Genomic DNA, 22,049 nt, shown 5'->3' on the forward strand with positions numbered 1-22,049 from the left:
AGTGATATGCTTTGCCTATGGAGGAGGGTAGACAGTGTGAAAGAGGGAGCAGGTATCGCGCAAATATCCACGAAACGACACTGGTGTCACGAGACACGTAAGGTATCAACATTGTATGCCTATTTCCAATCACAAAACGGCGTCTAGTTTACCCACTAAAATCTGACTTAATAAAGAAACTACAGCCACAGAGATGCAGCGAGCACCCAGCATGCATCAGGTCCCAGTAGGCTTCTAGCACAAAGGGAAGAAAGCCTAGAGAGTCTAAGATCATAAAACGGGTATTCCCTTTGGGTTCATATTTTAGATCAATATAATAATGGTTAACAGCAATTTTCTTCAGGTAGAATCATTAGGGATTTTAATTTGCCTTTTAATCTATCTTTTTTCTAAAGTGAATATGCATTTCTTCTATTGCTGAAATTTAAAAGGGGACATTTTTTAAAAGAATGTACAGATAACATCATTTTCTTGAAACTGATCTTCAGCAAGTTTCCACATAATATACTTACATGGTTAACAATTATATTAACATAGTTACAATCACTTCCAAAAATGACATCTCATTTCTAATTTGCACCCTTCTTAGATAGAGGCCAACAAAAGCGTAACTCACAGATCCAGACTCTCACCCTAGTGTGACGTCATGGAAGGACACAGAGTAGAGCAGCCAGTGTCTGTAGGGTCCTTCAGTCAGCTCTGGACTAGAGTCCATGAAAGAATAGCGCTAGTTTTTACAGAGTGAAGATTAACACACAGAAGGAAGCGATGAGGAAAACAAGCTGCGTAGCTTTGAATGTTATCTGATGTCTGTGACACATGTACAGCAAGTGTAACTTGACAAGAATCACATGACCTTCAAACACTGTTAAACAGCCCTAACCAATGAACACGCACACACAGTAACAGTTTACGTGTGTACGCTACCATCAGGTCTGCTATGTTGGTCACATAGTATTGTGTGTGGAGATCCAACAAACAACCGCAGTGTCCTCAAAGTTTCATTTTATATGAAAAAAAAACTAAGTGTGTAAGAAAAATAACTTCACACCATGTAACTTTAGACAGAAATAAAGGAACTGTGATGGTTTGACAGGGAGAAAAGTACCAAAAGTAAACACACAATCAAATATAGAGTTTGGGCTCTTTAGGTAAAACAGATTAAAGCATTAAAGATTCTAACTAAAACCAGATTTTCCCCCATATGTGAGGTTACAATGCCATATGCACAAGTCAAAAACTGGGACATTTATAAGGAAGAGGTTTGGGGGAGTTCACATGCCTAGAGCAGGAAGTTCAAAATGCATGCCTGAGCCAGCATCTGACAAAGACTCCCTGCTGCGTCACCCAAGAGAGGAAGGAGTGCTCTCAGTCCTTCCTGTCACTTGGTGCCTGGTGCATCCTGGCCTTCAGTGTTGGAAGGAGCCTGGATCTGTGTTCACTACCAAAGCCAAATTCCGGCCAACAGACCAGAGCCTACTCAAAGACCAATCCCCATTAAGCCGTCAAAAGCCAAGTAAAAGAAATTCACTAACAAAACATAACATATAGTCCAGAACAAGAAAACCCTTTTACTCACATTTAAAGCAAAACAAAACAAACAAAAACCAGAGCTGTCTCATCCAATACAAGGATTAACTCAAGTTTCAGCATTCTCCTTGTTCTGTAAGATGTAGCTTTCTATGGTATTAAGACTGACATTTGCCTTTTTTAATTTATTGCTACAATAACATATTAAAAATATTTACTCTTGTGTATCCACATAAAAATATTAAACCTAATAAATATATGCTCATAAATAATGTTTCTCAGTCTAAGACCTACACATTAATTAGATAAATCAATGCCAACTAAAAGCCTACAGTGAGATAAATGGGAAAGCATTTTGTTTTTAATAATACAAAAGCAAAATTTTCTGAGTAACAGAGCTGAGCACTTACTAGAAAAGTAATGATTTTCAAAATAGGTACCAAGTTAGTACCTCAAAAGTTATCCTGAATTCTAAATAACAATAAAAGTAACTAAAATTCAGTCATTTGTTAAAAACTAAAATATACCTAAATGTCAACTACTTGAAAAATAGAGTAAAACACGTAGCTACAGTTCAGGTAGTAACAAAAAGAACAGACGGACGCACAGGCGATCACAAAGGGATTTTATGAAAGCTAATTAATGGATTCAGTCATTCATTCAAGCTTAAAAGTTTTTGTTAAAGTGTTTATGACTTTTAAAATTCATATAACCAAGTACCTATCTTTAAGGACGTGTGTTTTTAAATAACTGAAGATAAATTCAGTAATTCGGCATGGACGAGGACTGACAGGTTCCTCATATATTCTGGTTTGAGTCTAATTCAAGGACTGCGGCTGTAAAGAGGGCGGCACTGCTGAATCACCGTCAGCTGCGTCCCACCTCACTGCTCTCGGTGTCTTTAAGCTGCAGTGAGGATTTGCAGCTCAAATTCTGATCTAATTTCAAAAGTCGGAAACTTTCCAGTTACACCCCATTTCCTTTCAAAGTTCCCTCGCTCTAAGGTGCGCTAACAATGGCAACACTGCCACCTAGTGTGTGAGGACAGTTTCTCCAGCACCGCCTGTCCAACATGAGAAAACCAGAATAGCTAAACTTCCATAACATTGTTTACTGCAAGCTTAAAAGGCAGTAAGCTGGAATATTTGTTCTTGCTGCAAGTATTTTGCAGTATAAATTGCCATAAATTGGTATACATCTTAATGAAATGTTGCTTTGCTCATTTTTTACAATGTATTGTCACTTTTCCTACTGGCTCAGTTGCTAAAAACTGTTCTAAACATTATTCTGGACTGAATATGATTCTGAGGTATGGAAAGTCAGTATATGGAGGTTGGGTTGGAAAACTGTCATCATTCCTGTGCCTAATTAGTTTTTTTTAGAAAAAAAACTGAACACTTGTCAATGTATCATAGAAATGCTAGAGTTATTTAAAAAGTATTTTAATTCATAAAAGCATCCAAGTTTGTTATGTTTAAAACAATCAAATATTAAATACAAGTAAACTTCTAAAAAAAGAAAAAAGAAAATCTCTAATAAAACAGTCGCTGTGGCTAACGAGTAGTTAAAGAGTGACCAAGTGGGACCAGGGCATCCCAGTGCTCTGGTAAGACGGGCATGAGGAGTTTGGAAGCAGCTCAGATTACATAGCGGAAAACTGGAATATAAGTTTATAACTGCATACTTAGCGCAAAAGGGAAGAATACAGGTATTTCATGGATGTGCTTTAAATATTGACTACATTTCATATTGAAAATATTTTAGATATGTTGAGTTAAATATTTTATTTAAATTGATTTTACCTATTCCCATTTACTTTTGCATGACTCAAGTTATATTTATATTAGAAGGCACTGATCTAAAAGAAAAGTTATCAACATAAATGGCTCAAGCATTAATATATTTAAAATTTATAATAAATGGAATATAAGGTATATAATATGTTAATAATTGTAACTAGTCACTATTTGGTATATATAAAGTCTACACAAAAATAGTAAAAGGCCGGCAGTGGTGGCACACGCCTTTAATCCCAGCACTCATTAGGCAGAGCCAGGCAAATCTCTGTGAGTTCGAGGCCAGCCTGGTTTACAAAGCGAGATCCAGGACAGACATCAAAACTACATAGAGAAACCCTGTCTAGAAAACAAACAAACAAAAATAATAAAAGAATAATTTCTAATTAAGAAAAATAGGCAACAAAAATAGTCTATTTAAAATAAAAACTAAGAAATACAGAAAGATCTAGGAAAGCCACTATTGCAATTGAAGAGTGCTGTACACATATGAATCTATAAGTTCAAAACATACACTAAAAACCATCGCCTTGAAAGATATTCAGGATAAAATTTAGAACAAAATAATGTACACATTGTATGGTGATACTTTAATTGTACTGAAATGTGATTTTATTTGTATGTTAATAAAGTTGCCTGGGGGTCAGAGCTAATAGCAAGCCATAGCAGAAACTGGGCGGTGGTGGTGCATGCCTTTAATCCCAGCTCTTGGGAGGCAGAGCTAGGCGGATCTCTGTGTGTTCAAGGATACAGCCAGCATGGAGACTTGTACAGTCTGGAGGTCTGTACAGACAGGCAGTGACGAGGAGGTCATGTGGTTGGGTTTACAACCAATGAGAAGGCAGAATAGAAAGTCTATAAAAAAGACAGACAGGAAGTAGGTCTCTTGCTGAAGAGGCAGCAGCAGCAGTGAAGGGTAAGGTTTTTTAGCTCTGACCTCTTGGGCTTTCATCTCTGCATTGGCTCTGTGTTTCTTATTTAATAAGACGGTTACATCTACACATTGGTAAAACAATCAACCAAGGGAGAATAAAGATGCAGCAAGGACTGTGAACTCCAGCAGTGGTGACATTCTCCAGTGTGAGAACCAGTTTGTTGTTACTTAAGTATTACAACTGAGAAATGCAGGTGGATTTGGAACAAAGAGCTTTGTGCAATCTTGATAACTAGAATCGGCACACTGATCAGTCATGTCTGCTAAGAACAAGAACAGTTCCAACCACACATGCTGCATGTACTCGAGATGAAGACACACTCGGAAATGTTCTTGTCCACCCAAATCTGAACCTGACTAAGCCTCTAAACCAGGGATTCTCAGCCTCAGGTTGCTATCTGCACCTGATGATTCCTGGTTCTGAACAAGGCATCTGAGGCCTAGAGACTGGTAGGCAGAACCTCAGCCTGCCTCTAGTCACTAACTATCCTCTACCTATTGCCCTCCTCCAGCTGGGAAAACAAAACATTTCCAAACACTGCCAAGTGAGGAGAGGGTGCCTGAACTAGCCTACCCCGGTAATCAGATTGGTGAACACTCTAAATGTCATATCATAGAGCCTTTATCCAGTAAGTCATGGAAGCAGATGCAGAGATCCACAGCCAAGCACCTGGCTGAGCTCCAGGAGTCCAGTCAAAGAGAGGGAAGAGGGATTATATGAGCAAGGAGCATCAAGATCATGATGGGGAAATCTACAGAGACAACTGAACCAAGCTCATGGGAACTCATGAACTTTAGACCAATAGCTGTGGAACCTGCATGGGACTAGACTAGACCCTCTGCATACGGGGAAACAGTTGTATAGCTGGGTCTTTTTGAGGAGCCCCTGGCAGTGTGATCAGGATCTACCCCTGGTGCATGGGCTGGCTTTTTGGACCCCATAACCTATGGTGCGATGCCTTGCTCACCCTTGATGCAGCAGGGAGGGGCTTGGTCCTGCCTCAACTGAAATGTACTAGGCTTTGCTGACTCCCCATGGGAGGCCTTACCCTTTCAGAGGAGAGGAAGGGGGAGGATGGGGGAGAGGAGGAGGAGGAGGGATGAGAGGAGGGTCTGTGGTTGGTATGAAAAAATAATTAAAAAAAATTTCTTAAATAAAAAAAGATTTGGAATGTTTCTGCATTGTCAATAAAATTAGAAAAATATAAAAATGTACTTATTTAGAAACTTAGAAAATCACATAAAAATAAAAACTGAAATCATAAATTATGGAAAAAATAATGCTAAAAAGAAAACCTTATACCAAGTGTGGCAAAGCAGCAACAAAACACCGAGACAAGGCCAGCAACAGGACACGGGTCGCCAGTTCAAGTCATAAAAAAAGATATTTGAAAATGGAAAACTGATGGATGAGCTGGAAAACAAAGTCTGCAGAATGAGCAAAACTAAAGACAGATTATGTAAAACAGATAAATAAGTAAGTACATAAATGTCTTTTAAAGTAACAATTTAAAAGCACCACAACCAGAGACAAAGATTGAATGACTACACTTTGTGAAAAAGTTCACAAAGTGCTGAGGACATAGCTTAGTCATTAAAAGCTAGGCTCACAACCAAGAAGACAAAAAGCTCACATAATATTTTCATTATTATTGCTTTTTAAAAAAAGCAATGTTTAAAATTCCTTCATAAAATCTAATCCCACAAAAAAATATGCATATAAAAATAAATAAAATATAATCAAGGATATTTAGGTAGAGCACAAGAAAGACAGACTAGCTGGGTGGCGGTGGCGCATGCCTTTAATCCCCGCACTGGGGAGGCAGATCTTTGTGAGTTCGAGGTCAGCTTGGGCTACAGTGTGAGTTCCAGGAAAGGCGCAAAGCTACACAGAGAAACCCTGTCTCAAAAACCAAAAAAAAAAAAAAAAAAAAAAAAAAAAAAAAAAAAAAAAAAAAGAAAGAAAGAAAGGCTATATTCACTAACATTTAAGTAATCCTAAAGTAACGATAAAGAGGCAACAGTCTGCAATATTGAAGTAATATTCCTTGAAAACAAAAAATTTAACATTAGAAAATCCAATAATGAACTTCACTATTTAATAATAGAAGATAAATAAATGCATTCAGAAGCACATTTTATAACTCCCTAAGCAGGAAATGGTATAATTTGATAACAAAGAATATTTTAAAATAAGGTAAACACTCCCCTTAATAATGCGTCTGTGGTCATTCTTACGGCACAGCACACAGAGACGGCACACGGGAGAATGAAGAGCAGGGCACCGCTCTGGGGCATGGCCAGCAGCTCCTTCAGAAGTGCATACAGCTTGCCTGCGGCGCGGCTCACTGCTGGCCGGTCTGTGTGTCTGCCTCTGTGCTTGCTCACCTGTCCTGCAAAAACCCAGGTCTCAAACTGGCCACCCTCCTGCCTCAGCCTCCCGACGCTGGGATTATAGGCATGTGCCATCACATCTGGCTTAACACATAAATTTTACTTGTAGGCATTTGCCCCAGAAAAGAAAATATCTGTTCACACACGGACTAGATGAATGTTCACAACAGCATGTCTCCAAAGAGTAAGAACTGAGGAACAATCTAATTAACCCATCAATTTCTAAATGGACAAAGGTGGCAAATCAACCTAATTGCATGTTATTCATTGATTCATAAAACTAAGCTCACCGTATCGACAAAGTAAAAGATATATTCTTATCGTCGTTATCTAAATCAATGTGGGGGGGGGGGGGGGATGGACAACAAATGTGTCTTCCTAAAAAAAATTCAGCTAAATTAGAATAAAAGGAATTCCCTTAAGATGATCAAGTCAGCTAAGTTATTTTTTCATGGGAAAAGACTGTTTTCCTTCTGAAATCTAGAACAAGACAAGAATATACACCTCGATGCTCACTACATCTTTGCAGCACAGTTTTAAAGACTAAAGCTACTGCAATGAAAACAAGAAAAATAACAAAGAGGAATCGGAACTCAAAAGGAAGAACTACAACTTATTACATACAGAAGACAGTATTGTTGAAAGAAGTTCTGACAGAATATGCCAAAGGGTACCAGAACTAAAGGATATAAACAAACATAAAAATCAATTATATTTATATACAAGGGTAAAAGAAATAAGATAGTCACAATAATTTCAAAACAAAATGCATAGGGATTGTCTTAGTCAGGGTTTCTATTGATGTGATAAATACCATGACCAAAAGCAGCTCGAGGAGCAAAGGGTTTATTCTGCTTACACTTTCACATTGTAGTCCACTATGGAAGAAGGATTTCAGAACAGCAGGATCTTGGAGGCAGGAGCTGATGCAGAGACCATGGAGGGGAGCTGCTTACTGGCTCTGGTATGCTCAGCCTGCTTTCTTATAGAACCCAAGACCACAGTCCAAGGGTGGTTGCATCCACAATGGCCTGGATGCTCCACCACAGAGTACTAATTAAGGAAAAGCCCTACAAGCTTGCCTGCAGCACAATCTAAAGGAGGCACTTCCTCAATTGAGACTCCCACCTATCTGTCAGTTGGCTCTAGCTTGTGTGGAGTAGACATAAAACTAGCCAGCACAGGGGTAAATCAGACAGACAGACAGAACGAAAGAAAGAGAGAGAAAGAGAGAGAGAGAGAGAGAGAGAGAGAGAGAGAGAGAGAGAGAGAAAGAAAGAAAGAAAGAAAGAAAGAAAGAAAGAAAGAAAGAAAGAAAGAAAGAAAGAAAGAAAGAAAGAAAGAAAGACACAATTAAAACCATAAAATATCTCTAAGGTAAATGAAAGAAAATTTAAAAAGAAAAAGATGCCATTTCCATAAGTAAAAAGACTTACTATAGTTAAAATGTAAATTCTCCCAAATTCACCTATAAACTCAGCAAAATCCCAAAGAAGTGTTTTTATAGACGTCTCAGAAATCCAAATTTGTAAGTAGAAGTACATTTCAATTCAAAACTGCCTTTCATCTGGCTTGAACATGCTGAATTTGTCTTTCCTGGTCTGGATTACCTCACTTGGGATGATTGTTCCAAGCTCTATCCATTTACTTGAAACTTTAATTATTCTTAACAGCTGAATAACATCCCATCGGGTAAATGCATCACATTTTCATTATCCATTCTTCAGGTGATGGACATCTAGGCTGCTTTCAACGGCCATTATGAGCAGAGCTGCACTGAACAAGAATGATAAAGTGTCCCTGTAGTAAGGTCCTTTGGGGTATATGCCCAAAAGTGGTACAGCTGGATCTTGGTGTAGATGGATTATCAGCTTCCTGAGGAACCTCCACTGATTTCCACAGTGGCTGTACCAGTTTGCACACTTCTACCAGCAACAAATAAGTGCCCCTACCCACCATCAAGAGCATGTGCTGCCATTGTTAATCCTGGCCATTCTGACTGGTGTTGAGATAAAATCTCAATGTTGTTTTAAAACCCCAGCACTGAGCAGGGGAAGTGGACACAAAGTCCCACCACGCTGTAATTGATACCAGTTGGGAAAGGAAAATCATTTTCTCCAGTGGAGTGTCACTGGGCATCTCAACCACACCCTGGAGCCTGCCCTGGAGTAGGTGGAAACACAGCATCTCAATCATACCCTGGAGCCTGCTCCGGAGTAGTTTTGAAGACATAAAACAAATGCCTCTTGTTTTTTGTTGGGGGCTTTTTGTTTTGGATGGTTTTTTTTTCTTTGTCTTATTGTTTTTGTTCTTTGTTTTGATTTTGGGTTTGTTTTGGTATTTTTTGAGAGAAAAGGGAACTAACATGAAGTTGGGGAGGTAGGGAGGTAGGGACAGAAGGAGCTGGAGACAGGAAAGCATAATCAAAATATATTGTATGAAAAAAAAATTTACAAAAAAGTTACCTTTCTAGGGGTTGGGGATTTAGCTCAGTGGTAGAGCGCTTGCCTAGCAAGCACAAGGCCCTGGGTTCGGTCCTCAGCTCCAGGGGAAAAAAAAAGGTACCTTTTGAGAAAACTACTTTTTAAAGGAGTAAGACATATCCAGACATGGTGGCACGTGCTTTAAAAGGGATTTAGACAAATCATAAACTAAGAAATAATGTTTGCCAACTAAACATGTGCTACAGGACTTCTATGTAGAATAATGGACGTTTAAAACAAAATACCATTGTCCTGGTAGTTGGTTTGCTTGCTGGCATGTTTGTTTGGTTTTGGTAAACTTGACACTAGCTAAAGTCTTCTGGGAAGAAGAACCCTCAACTGAGAAAATGCCTCCATTAGACTGGCTCTTTGGCAAGTCTGTGGGGCCTTTCTTGATGAATGATTGACATGAGAGTGCCCCACCCACTGTGGGCGGTGCCACCTGCAGCACTGATCCAGGGTTGTATAAAAGGCAGACTGCGCAAGCCCTGTAGAGAGCAAGCAGTGAGCAGCCTCCTCCACGGGCTCTGCTTCAGTTCCTGCCTCCAGGTTCCTGTCCTGAGCTGCTGCCCTGACTTCCCTCAGTGTGGCCTGAGAGCTGTGAGCTGAGATAAACCCTTCCCTCCCCAAGCTGCTTTTGGTCATGGTGTTTGACACAGCAACAGAAAGAAAATAAAACAATCACGAAAATAAATCATTAAGAAAAAAATGTTAATAGTCGAGACAGTTGTTTAGCTTGAACTGTTTGGAAGGCCCTCAGGCAGTGGGATCAGGACCTGTTCCTAGTGCATGAGCGGGCTTTTTGGAGCCTAGTGTCTACAGTGGGGCACTTGGTGCAGTGAGGAGGGGCTTGGACCTGCCTCAACTGAATGGACCAGGCTCTGCTGACTCCCCATGGGAGACCTTGCCTTGGAGGAGGTGGGAATGGGAGGTAGATTGTGGGGAAAGGCTGGGGAGTGGGAGGAGGGAGGACAGGGGAATCTGTGGTTGATATGTAAAATGAATAGAAAATCTCTTAATTAAAAAAAAAGAAAAATGTTAAGCACTTCAACAAGTAACATACATATGACATTTATGTGTTAAAAGATTGTCAATATTGGGGGCTGAAGAGGTGGCTCAGCAGTTAAGAGCACTGGCTATTCTTCTAGAGAACCCGGATTCAATTCCCAGCACCAACATGGCAGCTCACAACTGTCTGTATCTCCTGTTCCAGGGTATCTGACACCCTCACATAGACATACATGCAGGCAAACACCAATGTGTATAAAATAAAAATAAATAAATTATTTAAAAAAGATTATCGATATTGTTAGTAATGAATAAAAAAAAAAAAACAATTAGATTTCATTACAAAACTACCAGAAGAGCTAGGATTAAAAAAGCTAACTGTAAAGTCATGTTGAGAGATACGGAAGAACTGAAAATCTCAATAGATCCACGGCAAGAACCTGACAATACAACCATTTTGGAAATAATTCACCTGACTGTGTAAAGCTAAACAATCAAATGCAGTAACTGCTGACAGAAAACCAGTGCAGATTTGGAGAAAGATCAAAACTGTTCCTTGTAAAAAGTCTATCATAAAATTTTATTTCTTCAAAATTTTAAAAATACATTAAAATTATAGAAGTTTATTTGAACCCCAGCTTTTGTTCACATTCAGGATATGAACAATTTTAATTTATTTATATTTATTTTACTAGTTAGAGTAGAAAAAATACACCAAACACTGTTAAGAGAATATTGCAAATACAGATTACCTTTCATAGCAAAAGATTATGGAAGTATAAAATTTAAAAAATATAAAGGATAAAAATTTTGTAATTATAATCTCAAAAAATTTTTAAATAAAATAAAATATGTGGAACAAAGTAACTAAAATAGTAATGAAACCATAGCTATTCATTTACCTGAAACTAACAATATAAATCAATTACTATAAATGAAAACACACAAATACTTACAATAGCATGTCCCCCGAAGTGGATTACCAACATAGCGATTTTCAGAGTCACATCTGTAAAAACATGAAAATTATTTACTACTAAATAATGTAAATATATTAAAACTATAACATATATTGAATTTTTAAAAATAAACTCCCAAAATAATTGACTGCAGAAATCCTAAGGATAAATAAGCATGAGTGAATAGAAAACGTGTGTGAAAGATAAGAACAGCAGCACACACGACAGCTTCTAACGGACTGACCAGAGCAGCTGTAAGCAGGGGAGTCTCCTGCTAATGTCCACTGCTTCGCCCATAAAGTCATCAAAATGACTGCTCAATATGAGTTGAACAAGGACATCAACAGCCATGTCAAAGTGGCTGACGGTCTTAGTTGCTATGACTAAACACCATGACCAAAGCAACTTGGGGAGGAAAGGGTTTATTTGGCTTACACTTTCAGTTCCCTATTCATCATGGAAGGAAGTCAGGACAGGAACTCAAGCAGGACTAGAACCTGGAGGCAAAAGCTGATGAAGAGGCCATGGAGGGGTGCTGCTTACTGGCTTGCTTCCCCTGGCTTGCTCAGTCTGCTCCCTTATAGAAACCAGGACCACCATCAAGGGGTGACCCCACCCATAATGGCCTGGGCCATGGCACATCCATTACATGTGCTCACACATGCTGTGAGATCACGTTCCCATCGGAATCTTGGCATTTAGTGCCAACTGACAGTCATCCAATGGTGAACTCTCATCATGACGTTCCTTGTCTAGAGCTGCTGTGAACAGCAAGTACCTAGGGTGGGGTCACCTCAATAGAAGATCGTTCACAGGGAGTGACAGCAGACAGCCTCAACGACAAAGCAGAAAACAAAGGACAGCCCCTCCCCTGGGCCTGCAACCTGGCACTGTGGGCAGCCCGACAACCTCAGTTCAATCCTTGAATGACTCTGGAACTGTTCTCTCCCCTCTCGGGCTGAGTACTAACCACCCGTTTTGGCATTAACAATCTTCCATCACCTGGTTGCACTTGGGAAGAAATGACTAACTAGCTTTGAAATCATCAAGAAAACTAATAACCTTATACTTGACATATAAATATACACACATACATATAATTTAAAATTTAGGTACCACACATAAGATAGTCCAAGGAAATTTTGTCTTTTTGAGTCTGGCTTATTTCACTGGACATAATGATTTCTAGTTGTATCTATTTTCCTTAAAATGCTGTGATTTCATTGTTTTTTATGACTGCATAAAATTCCATTGTGTACATGTGTCACTTTATTTATCCACTCATCTGGACTGTTCCATTTCCTAGAGTTGTGAATAGTGTACTTCCATGTGGCAGGTTGAGTAACTTAGTCCTTCAAGCACACACCCAAGAAGAGACCAGCTGGGCTATACGACAGCTCTAATGGTAGTTTCATGAGGAACTTCCTTACCAATTTCCTTCATGGCTACACAAGTTTACACTCCCACCAGCAGCTAATAAGGGCTCCTTTTTCTCCATACCCTTGCCAGCATTTGTCATCATGAGTTTCTCTGATGACAGCCACACTGACTGCAGTGAGCTGGACTCTTCCATTTTCCTGGGGCTAAGGAGGCTAATGCTTTGCAAAGTGTTTATTGGCTGTCTGTATTTCTTCTACAGAGAATTGTCTCTTGAGTTCAACAGTTACTTCTGTTTTAAAGTTACCATTTTTCAGTACCAATTATCTTGGGAAAAGGTTGGGCTGACAACTGTCATTACCATGACAACAGGACCACTTTGTATCCATTTAAACAGATTGTTTTATGTTTTGTTAGTTGGCTACTTCATCCATCATTCATTTGAAGTTGGGAGCAAGATATACATATTTTAATCACAATATTCATGCTTTGCCCAACAAGGCTGTCATCACTTCCACAGCTTACAGCACATCGAATGCTGCCTTCAAATCTTTCCCACTTTCAAGCTGAGTGTGGAAGCTCACGCCTTTACTCTCCACACGGAGGAAGTCAGAACACAGAGTCTCTGTGAGTTCTAAACTAGTCTGGTCTACACACTGAGTTCCAGGCCAGCCAGGGCTACACAGTGACAGCCTGCCTGTCTTTAAAGAGGAAAAAAAAAATTTTAATCATCTCTGCTTTATCCTGTTAGAAACCTGTAGGATCAATATAGGAGGTTTGAGGGTATCTCGAAAGGAGGCCATCACAAATTCTATCAATTCCTACTGCTCTCAAAGCTCCAAACCATCAAGAGTGAAAAAAAGAACCTCTACCAGCCTATCCACTAGTCTATCTAATTCATCCCACGGAAACCGAAATTGCTGCTGCACGTCTGTCTGCAGGATCTTGCCTCTTCTTTCTTTTATTTCTTTCTTTTATCATCATTTACCTGTGGTTTGAGTTTCAATTAACTCAAGGATTTGTATTTTACAAAGCTTTCCTTTCTTTAACCAATTTACAAAGACTTGTGTTTTAACGAGGCTTTTCTTTCTTTAGTCAGTTAATGGGGGAGGACAATATTCTCTCCATCTCCGCATCCATGAGCAGACACTGGAAATGCTAGGACCATGTTCGTTTTTATGTCTTTGTTGATCCTGGTGCTACTTCCACTCTACCCACTGTCTTCTTTATTCAGAAAAACATTACTTTATTTACTCACTCAAGTCCAACCCAGGCAGACTGTGCTCAGACCTTCTTCAGTCTCAGCGAGTCCCTTCTCCAAAGTCATAAAGAACAATTAATACATCTACTGAGCATTTTGATATTGATGCAATGGGTCCTGGAAGCTCTCATTCAAATAAATTTGTCCTTAGAAGAAATGATTCTTGGTTATTTTAGATCATTAAATACAAGAAAACTGTGTGTTTTACTGTGATGAGTATAATACTAAAGCATGAAAGGTACTTTAGCGAAAACTTATATCAATTTTACTTACTAAGACCACACACTAATTTAATCAGTTTGCTTATTTAAATAACTATCTCTGCTTCCCAATAAAAGCATCTTCCAATATAACCACTATATAGCAAATAATTGTTCTCAAAATGATGACCTTATCTTTATTATCCCCATTCAAAAGTTAAAAATGTACTGAACAGCCATTTGAGAGTCCTCTATTGAGAATTCTGTTTTGATCTGTACCCCATTTTTAATTGGATTATTTGGTTTTTTGATATCCAATTTCTTGAGTTCTTTATATATTTTGGATATTAGTCCTCTATTGGATATGGAGTTGATAACGATCTTTTCCCATTCTGAAGACTGCTGCTCTGGCTGACTGATGGTGTCCTTTGCCATGTGGGAGCTTTGCAGTGTCATGAGATCCCATTTATTAATTCTTAATCTTAGTGTCTACACTATCAGTGTTCTGTTCAGGAAATTGTCTCCTGTGTAAGTGAGTTCAAGGCTATTCCTCACTTTCTCTTCTGTTAGGTTCAGTGTATCTGGTTTTATGTTGAAGTAATTGAGCCACTTGGACTTGAGTTTGTGCAGGGTGACAAATATGTATGTACATGCATTCTTCTACATATCAACATCCAGTTATGCCAGCATCATTTGTTGAGGATGCTTTCTTTTTCCAGTGTGTAATTCTGGCTTCTTTATCAAAAATCAAATGTCCATAGGTGTGTGGATTTATGTTAGAATCTTCAATTTTATTCCATTGATCAATGTGTGTTTTTATGCCAATACAATGTTGGTTTTATTATTATAGCTCTGTAGTACAACATGCAATCAGGGATAGAGATGTCTCCAGCAGTTCTTATATTGTTCAGGACTGTTTTAGCTATCCTAGGTTTTTTGTTTTTCCATACAAAGTTGAAAATTGTCCTTTCAATGGTTGTAAGGAATTGTGTTGGAATTTTGATGGGGATTACATTGAATCTGCAGATTGCTTTTAGTAGGTGGTAAGTTTTAAATCCCAGGTTGCTGGGTTCCCGCTGCCACTGATATAATAAGCTAAATCAAGCCGAATTAATAAATAAAGGTTTAATGAGCAAAGCAATCCTAGATGACCCTTGGGAAGGCAGGGGAAGGGTCACAGGGGGAAGAGTCACATGGGAAGAGTCACAGAGGAAGGGTCACCTGGCAAATATGGCTACCAGGTCTTAAGTACCCTGTAGGTGTGGTCTTGAGCAGCCTCAGGGAAGGGCTGGCTTTTGGTGGGCTTTTAGGGGGTAGGGGTCTGGAATGTGAGGGCAGCTCCAGGGGAGGGGCTGCTGATTGGCAGGCTTTGAGGTGGTGGATTTGGGGAGAGAGATGGAGGAGGGGAGTTGAGGTGGAGCTTCCACCAGAACACTCCAGACTCTTTGGGTACACAGATGCCAGGGGCTGAGGTGGCACTTCCACCAGAACAGTAGGGTGGTCATTTTTACTATGTCAATCCTACCAATCCAAGAGCATGGGAGATCTTTCCATCTTCTGATGTATTCAATTTCTTTCTTCAAAGACTTGAAGATTTTATCATACATGTCTTTCACTTGCTTGGTTAGTTACCCCACGATATTTTATATTATTTGGGGCTATTGTGAGGGTGTTGTTTCCCTGATTTCTAAATCAATTTGCCATTTTTATATAGGAGGGCTACTGATTTTTTTGAGTTGGGAAATGAAAATCAAAACTACTGTGAGATTTTAGCTTACACCTGTCAGAATGGCTAAGATCAGTAACACAAGTGACAGCTCACATTGGTGAGAATGTGGAGCAAGGTAAACCACTCCTCCATTGCTGGTGGGAGTGCAAACTTGTTCAGCCATTATGGAAATCAATACGGGAGTTCCTCAGGAAATTAGGAATCAATCTCCCTCAGGACCCAGCTATCTCACTCAGGCATACACCCAAAGGACACTCCATCCCACCACAAGGCCACTTGCTCAACTATGTTCGTTGCAGCTTTATTCATCATAGGCAGAAACTGGAAACAACCTAGATGCCCCTCAACTGGAGAATGGATAAAGAAAATGCGGTATGTTTAGACAATGGAGTATTACTCAGATGTTTAAAAAACAATGAAATCATGAACTCTGCAGGCAAATGGATGCAACTAGAAAAAAAAAAATCATCCTACCAGGTGGCGGTGACGCACACCTTTAATCCCAGCACTCAGGAGGCAGAGCCAAGAGGATCTCTGTGAGTTCAAGGCCAGCCTGATCTACAGAGTGAGATCCAGGACAGGCACCAAAACTACACAGAGAAACCCTGTCTTAAAAAAAAAAAAAATTCATCCTTAGTCAGATAAGCCAGACCCAGAAAGACAAACACATATGTATTTACTTATAAATAGATATTAGATGTTAGGTAAATGATAATCAAGCTACAATCCACTGACCCAGAGAGGTTGAGTAAAAAAGAGGGCTCTAGGGGAAACCCATAGACCTCCCTGGGAAAGGTAAATAGATATTGCAGGTGGGCTGGGGGCAGATGGGGAAAGAAGTGGGAGGGATCAGGTGGTGGAGCCATAGAGGGAGAGAATGTGGGGAGACAGCTGGAATTGCAGGGCATTTGGGGGTGATGTAGAAACCTAGTACAGAAGAAATTTCCTGGAATCTATGAAAGTGACTCTAATGAGGATTCCTAGTAATAGAGGATATGGAGTCTAAACTGGCCATCTTTTATAGCCAAACAAGGCTTCCTGTGGTGGCTTCGGGTGGTATTCGGTTCATTTGTTGGCCAAGGAAGTCCTCTAGGGATCCCTAAACAACACAGGCTGATGCTAGGACAAAAGGTCGCTCTCAAAAGACTGAAAGCAGGGCCCCACTGCCAAGGACAACATTCTCTTAGCTCACTGAACATAGAAAAATCGATTTGGTGCCTGCTTGGAGCCTTCACCCCAACATTCTAGTCCCTTTGGCATGGGAAGGTACTCTGCCAGCTACTGAAAGAGAAACCTGGACACCAACCCTGCCACAAACCCTTGACCTACAATCTGTCCAGCCTGAAAGATGTGTTGGGGCAATGGTGGTACAGCACTTGTGGGAGTGGCCAACAAATGCCTTGTTTAAATTGCAGCCCAGGCCACAAGAGGGAGCCCATGCCCTATAATTCCTGGATGTCCAGGATCCAGAGACTGGATAGCCCAGAGACCTAGGGCAGAACAAAACACAACTGGCTGAAAAAGAAAAAAAAAAAAAAAATCAATGAAATGGTTCCTAATAATATTGTGATACACTCATAGATCAGTGCCTTGTCCAGTCATCAAGAGGCTTCCTCCAGCAGCAGATGGGAGCGAATGCAGAGACCCACCGCCAGACATCATGTGGAAAGTCTAAATTGGAGGTCTCCATTGGGTCCCTCCCCTCAGAGAAGAGGGAATCCCACAGAAGAAGGGAAGGAAAGATGGTAGGAGTCAGAGGGAATGGAGGACACAGGAGAACATGTCCCTCTGAATCAACTACGCAGGGCTCATATGAGCTCCCAGAAAATGAAGCGGTAAGCACGGGGCCTGCCAGGGTCTGCACCAGGTCCTGTGTGTGTATGCTATGGCTGTTAGCCCGGAGGTTTTGTGGGACTCCTAACAATGGTAACAGTGTGTCTCTGACTCTTTGGCTTGCTCTTGAAACTCTTTTCCTGCAGGCCAGAAGAGGGCACCAGATCTCATTACAGATGGTTGTGAGCCACCATGTGGGTGCTGGGAATTGAACTCAGGACCACTGGAAGAGCAGTCAGTGCTCTTAACCTCTGAGCCATCTCTCCAGCCCGCTCTTGAAACTCTTTTCCTCCTATTGGGTTGCACTGCCCAGCCTCTATGTGAGGGCTTTGCCTTGTCTTAATGGATCTTACTTTGTCATGTTTGGTTGTTGTCTCTTGGAGGCCTGCTCTTTTGTAAAGACGAGATAGAGGGTGAGTATCTGGGAAAGGAGGAGGTGGGGAGAGCTGGAAGGAATGGAGGGAGGGGATTATCATATGAGAGAAGAATCTAATTTCAATTTATAAAAAATTAAATAAAAACACTTGCATTCCAAAAAAAGTATTGAACAGAATCATATCTATATATACTATCTACAAAGTATTCTTTACAAATTGGTATTCCTATGCCTCTTTAGAAAAATACATAAATTAGATCATAGGCAAAATATATTTTTATCATTCAAAACTGTATTTTAGATAAAATGTGTATGCTTGACCTGTTACCTGTATTTAGCTGAGCTTATCAGCTCATAAGTAAACAAAAATATTGCTGGCTTTTGTCTAAGAACAAAAGCTTGTTCCTAAAATGCCAATTACAAAAGAAGTTAAGTCACTTATGAAAAACTGTACTCATTATTTCCAATTCACAATCATAGTTGCAACTAACATTTTGCTTTTGTCTACACTGGCATAACCGGGATCTACAGATGTTATCTTCACTGCTGTAGTGAAATAGTGATGCTTATGAGCTGGCGTATAATCTGAGGGAGTGGATGAGAATGCTGTAAAGTGTAAATAAAGTTAGGGTTTCTGTTTACAAAATTAAGATGGTCATGTCGTAGCCTTGAACTCTTCTAAGCATGGGTCTGTGCAGACTCACTAGTCTCATGACAATAAAGCTGGATCTACTTAGAAAACAAACATTACTGTTACAAAATACCAGAGGCACCATCCTACCAGAGGGTAAACCTCTGGCTTAGCTCATTGCTCATAAGCCTAAGTGGCCTGCCTGACAGGAACTAATACAAGGTCTATCAGGCTTTGACTCTTACCTGTAGGGATTACAGATAAGAGAATAACTGGCAATACAAGCTTCTCTGAACTTGAAAGTCTATGATAATCAAAGATATCAAGTAAAAATAAGCAAATATTATTTTCTGCATTTAAGAGAGTCTTTAGATAAAAATTTTACTTATAATTTAGAGAATTTTTTACTAAATTTTTCCCTGATAATTACATAATTAATATAATGAAAACATAGTTTTTCTCATATAATATTCATGAAAAATAAGCATGTGCTTGTAACTAGTTAATAAGGAATCATACAAATCTGATTTTAATATAATGTACATTAAAAAGTTAAAGAAAGAAAAATAATTTAAATGTATTGCCTTTTTTTTTTTTTTTTTTTTTTTTTTTCCGTTTTTCGAGACAGGGTTTCTCTGTGTAGCTTTGCGCCTTTCCTGGGACTCGCTTGGTAGCCCAGGCTGGCCTCGAACTCACAGAGATCCACCTGGCTCTGCCTCCCCGAGTGCTGGGATTAAAGGCGTGCGCCACCACCGCCCGGCTTGTATTGCCTTTTAAAGTCACATCTAGAAGGTAATAAATATTAAGAATAATTAAATGATATTAGAAAGTCACTCACGAAATACTGAGAGTAAGATATTGGGTTCCTGTGTAAGGAATGCTCTAGAGAAAAGGAAGGCTGGTGGGCTAGTGACGCGAGGGTGGACCCTGGAACCCGCATACATGTCAGGGGTGGTGCCGTGTACCCACCCCCACCCCCCACCACCCCCACCCCCCGTCAGCTGGCTCTACAGGCTCTCTCCTCTAAGGCTCTAGGAAACTGTCATCTTTACACATTTATTTTTTCAAAAGATTTTATAATATGTAAATGAAAATATCTTACAATAATGTAAGCTTAACTAACGTAATGCTAACATTCAAATTTAAAACATAAAAATTAGTCTTAGAGCACAAAATCCATAAAAGTTCCAAATATAATTCTTTGCACTTACAATTGGCATTGGTCACCTTTTATTCCTTTTGTTGTGCAGAAACATTTCCCTGTGTGCAGATGACAAATATTTGCATGGCCACTGCACGTGCAAGCTGTAAGTCAAAAAATAACATAGTATTAAGTATTATTAGTATCTTATTTTATGAGGCTATTTCCTCATGTCATAAAAGCTATTTCTTCACTTAATGTGAAAACTTTGCAAAACTCTTCACAATCTCAAGGAGTATCCTGCATCTACCATGCACCTAAGTAGTTCTCTGATTCTCCTTTGTGCTTGTTTGTGATCTGATACATCAAGTTCATGAAGCAAGTGTTCAAAAAGAAAGCAGGTGTAGCGATGCACACCTCCAGTCCCAGCACACGGAAGACGCGTGGTGCACACTCCAGTCCCCTCATGTGGAAGCTGAAGGCAGGAGGCCAGACGTCAACATTACCCTTGGCTACAGCAAGGAGATGTGGCTTTGGGGAGGTGATTGGATCCAAACAAAACTAGGTAAAATTTTAAAAGCAAGAGCTTTGGAGTGCAGTGACTTAACTTCAAGCGCATCTCCAACCACTAACTATAGAACTGTAGATGATTTACTGGAACGCTCCAGATTTGGTGTCGTCAACTATAAATAGAGAATAACAGTACTGAGCTCTAAGAAGTCTTGAGAATTAAATGAGATATTGTTATTTAAACCACTTAAAATGCCAAGCAGTAGTGGCACTCGACTTTAATCCCAGCACTTGGGAGGCAGAGGCAGGCAGATCTCTGAGTTCAAGGCCAGCCTGGGTTACAGAGTGAGTTCTAGGAAACCCAGGGCTACACAGAGAAACCCTGACTCAAAAACCCAAATAAATAAATAAACAAATAAAATATTTAAAACGTGTAAGTACTGAACAAATACAGCTATTATTTCTAGTATTATTACTATTTTAAAGAATACCAAAAGTACAGCCACATACTGCCTTAATGTCTGCTCGTCTTTCTATACTTCCGAGATTATTCTCAGAATTACTGCTTCAGAACAATAAACACTGCATTCCCCAATGGCACGACTGGTTTAGCTGTAGGCCACAAATATCAGTTTTCTCTTCATTATTTCCTAACACAGCTGCCTAAACAGGACCTGAGCAACGATGGCGACACCAGCAGATGAGCCAACACAAGGAACATCGTGGGTCTCAGGCCTAGACAAACGGTAACGAATAAACGCTGAGAGTGGGTGAAAGTCTCCCTGGGGAACAGCCCCCCAACTGTTTATCTAACGCAAAGTGGTCAGCCCTGAAATCACACACATACAAGTAACATTATAAGGACAGAGTACATTATATAGTCCTAAATATATATGGAAGAGCAAATAATTGTATGTGTAAAAACAAATGAAGTCATGAATTTGAGCAAGAGCTGAAGAAGACCCCAATCTTGGCCCCCACAAGGACACACTAACATGTACATGCATCCACCATGGATGCCCATACACATGCATGTTTACACACACACACACACACACACACACACACACACACACAACACACACACACGGGGGGGGGGAGGAAGGGAGGAAGGAGAGGGATTGAAGGACAAATGAATCTGTAATTTAGGACATTAGTATCATAAGTTTTGTGCCTGGAATTCCATCAGCTGATGGCCTAACTTCTACATTCACGGCCTCTCTTGCATCTAACCACTCCTTTCCATTTCAGAGCCGAAGTGTTATCACCTGCATCCTCTTCCTGACACTGACACAGTCACGTGACACACCCACCCCCACTGCTCCAGGGTTACAGTCCATTCTCCTATCAGATGACATCCTAAGAGCGATGGCGTATCCGTTAGCATCCCTTTCAAAAGAACCAGTGAGAACCACTGTTTCTGCAGCATCATTCTGCTGATGGAAATGAAATCAAGTGGCCTACACATACACGTCAAAATGAGATAATCAATCTAATTTTCCCAATGTTCAACATTTGTTACTATATTTTTCTTAAAATATCAATAACTATTCTAATATCTATGTTAATTAACAGATGCAAACAAATGTAACCAGATAAACACATTGATATTCCAAGAGGGTTTTCAAAACAAAATAGATCTTAAATATACATGTCAAGTATAAGACCACTCAGGACATTTTTCGAGGGGAGAAAAATAGTTCGAGTCTTTCGTTGTGTGTTGCACTGAGCCAGCTGGAGTCAGTAGAGTCAGAAGGGAACAGGAGGATGATTTGGTGACAATTATCAGGAAAAGGTACTTCAGCGTTAGAGTTCAGTTTTTTGATCCCCTAGTCAAGCAATAAGAAGGACTCCACAAGAGCTCTAATGGAATGCGTGGTGTGCATC

General features: G+C 39.9%; 1 protein-coding gene across 9 annotated transcripts in view; it reads right to left on the bottom strand.

Moving 5' to 3' along the window:
- Atrnl1 (attractin like 1) overlaps window positions 1-22,049 on the bottom strand; it is a 604,076-nt gene that overhangs the window by 442,764 nt on the left and 139,263 nt on the right. For all 9 annotated transcript variants that reach the window (XR_008213236.1, XM_052714295.1, XM_052714293.1 and 6 more), the window contains 2 exons: window positions 19,723-19,816; window positions 11,102-11,154 (listed from right to left, as the gene is read on the bottom strand). Coding sequence is in view for 8 of the 9 variants with exons in the window: in XM_052714295.1 (XP_052570255.1) it covers window positions 11,102-11,154; window positions 19,723-19,816 (147 nt within the window). In the remaining variant the exon portion in view is untranslated. The remainder of the gene's footprint in view (window positions 1-11,101; window positions 11,155-19,722; window positions 19,817-22,049) is intronic.

The sequence above is a fragment of the Peromyscus californicus genome, unplaced genomic scaffold (genome assembly GCF_007827085.1).
Source record: "Peromyscus californicus insignis strain IS unplaced genomic scaffold, ASM782708v3 Scaffold_4__1_contigs__length_199733344, whole genome shotgun sequence".
NCBI classification, from domain to species: Eukaryota; Metazoa; Chordata; class Mammalia; order Rodentia; family Cricetidae; genus Peromyscus; species Peromyscus californicus.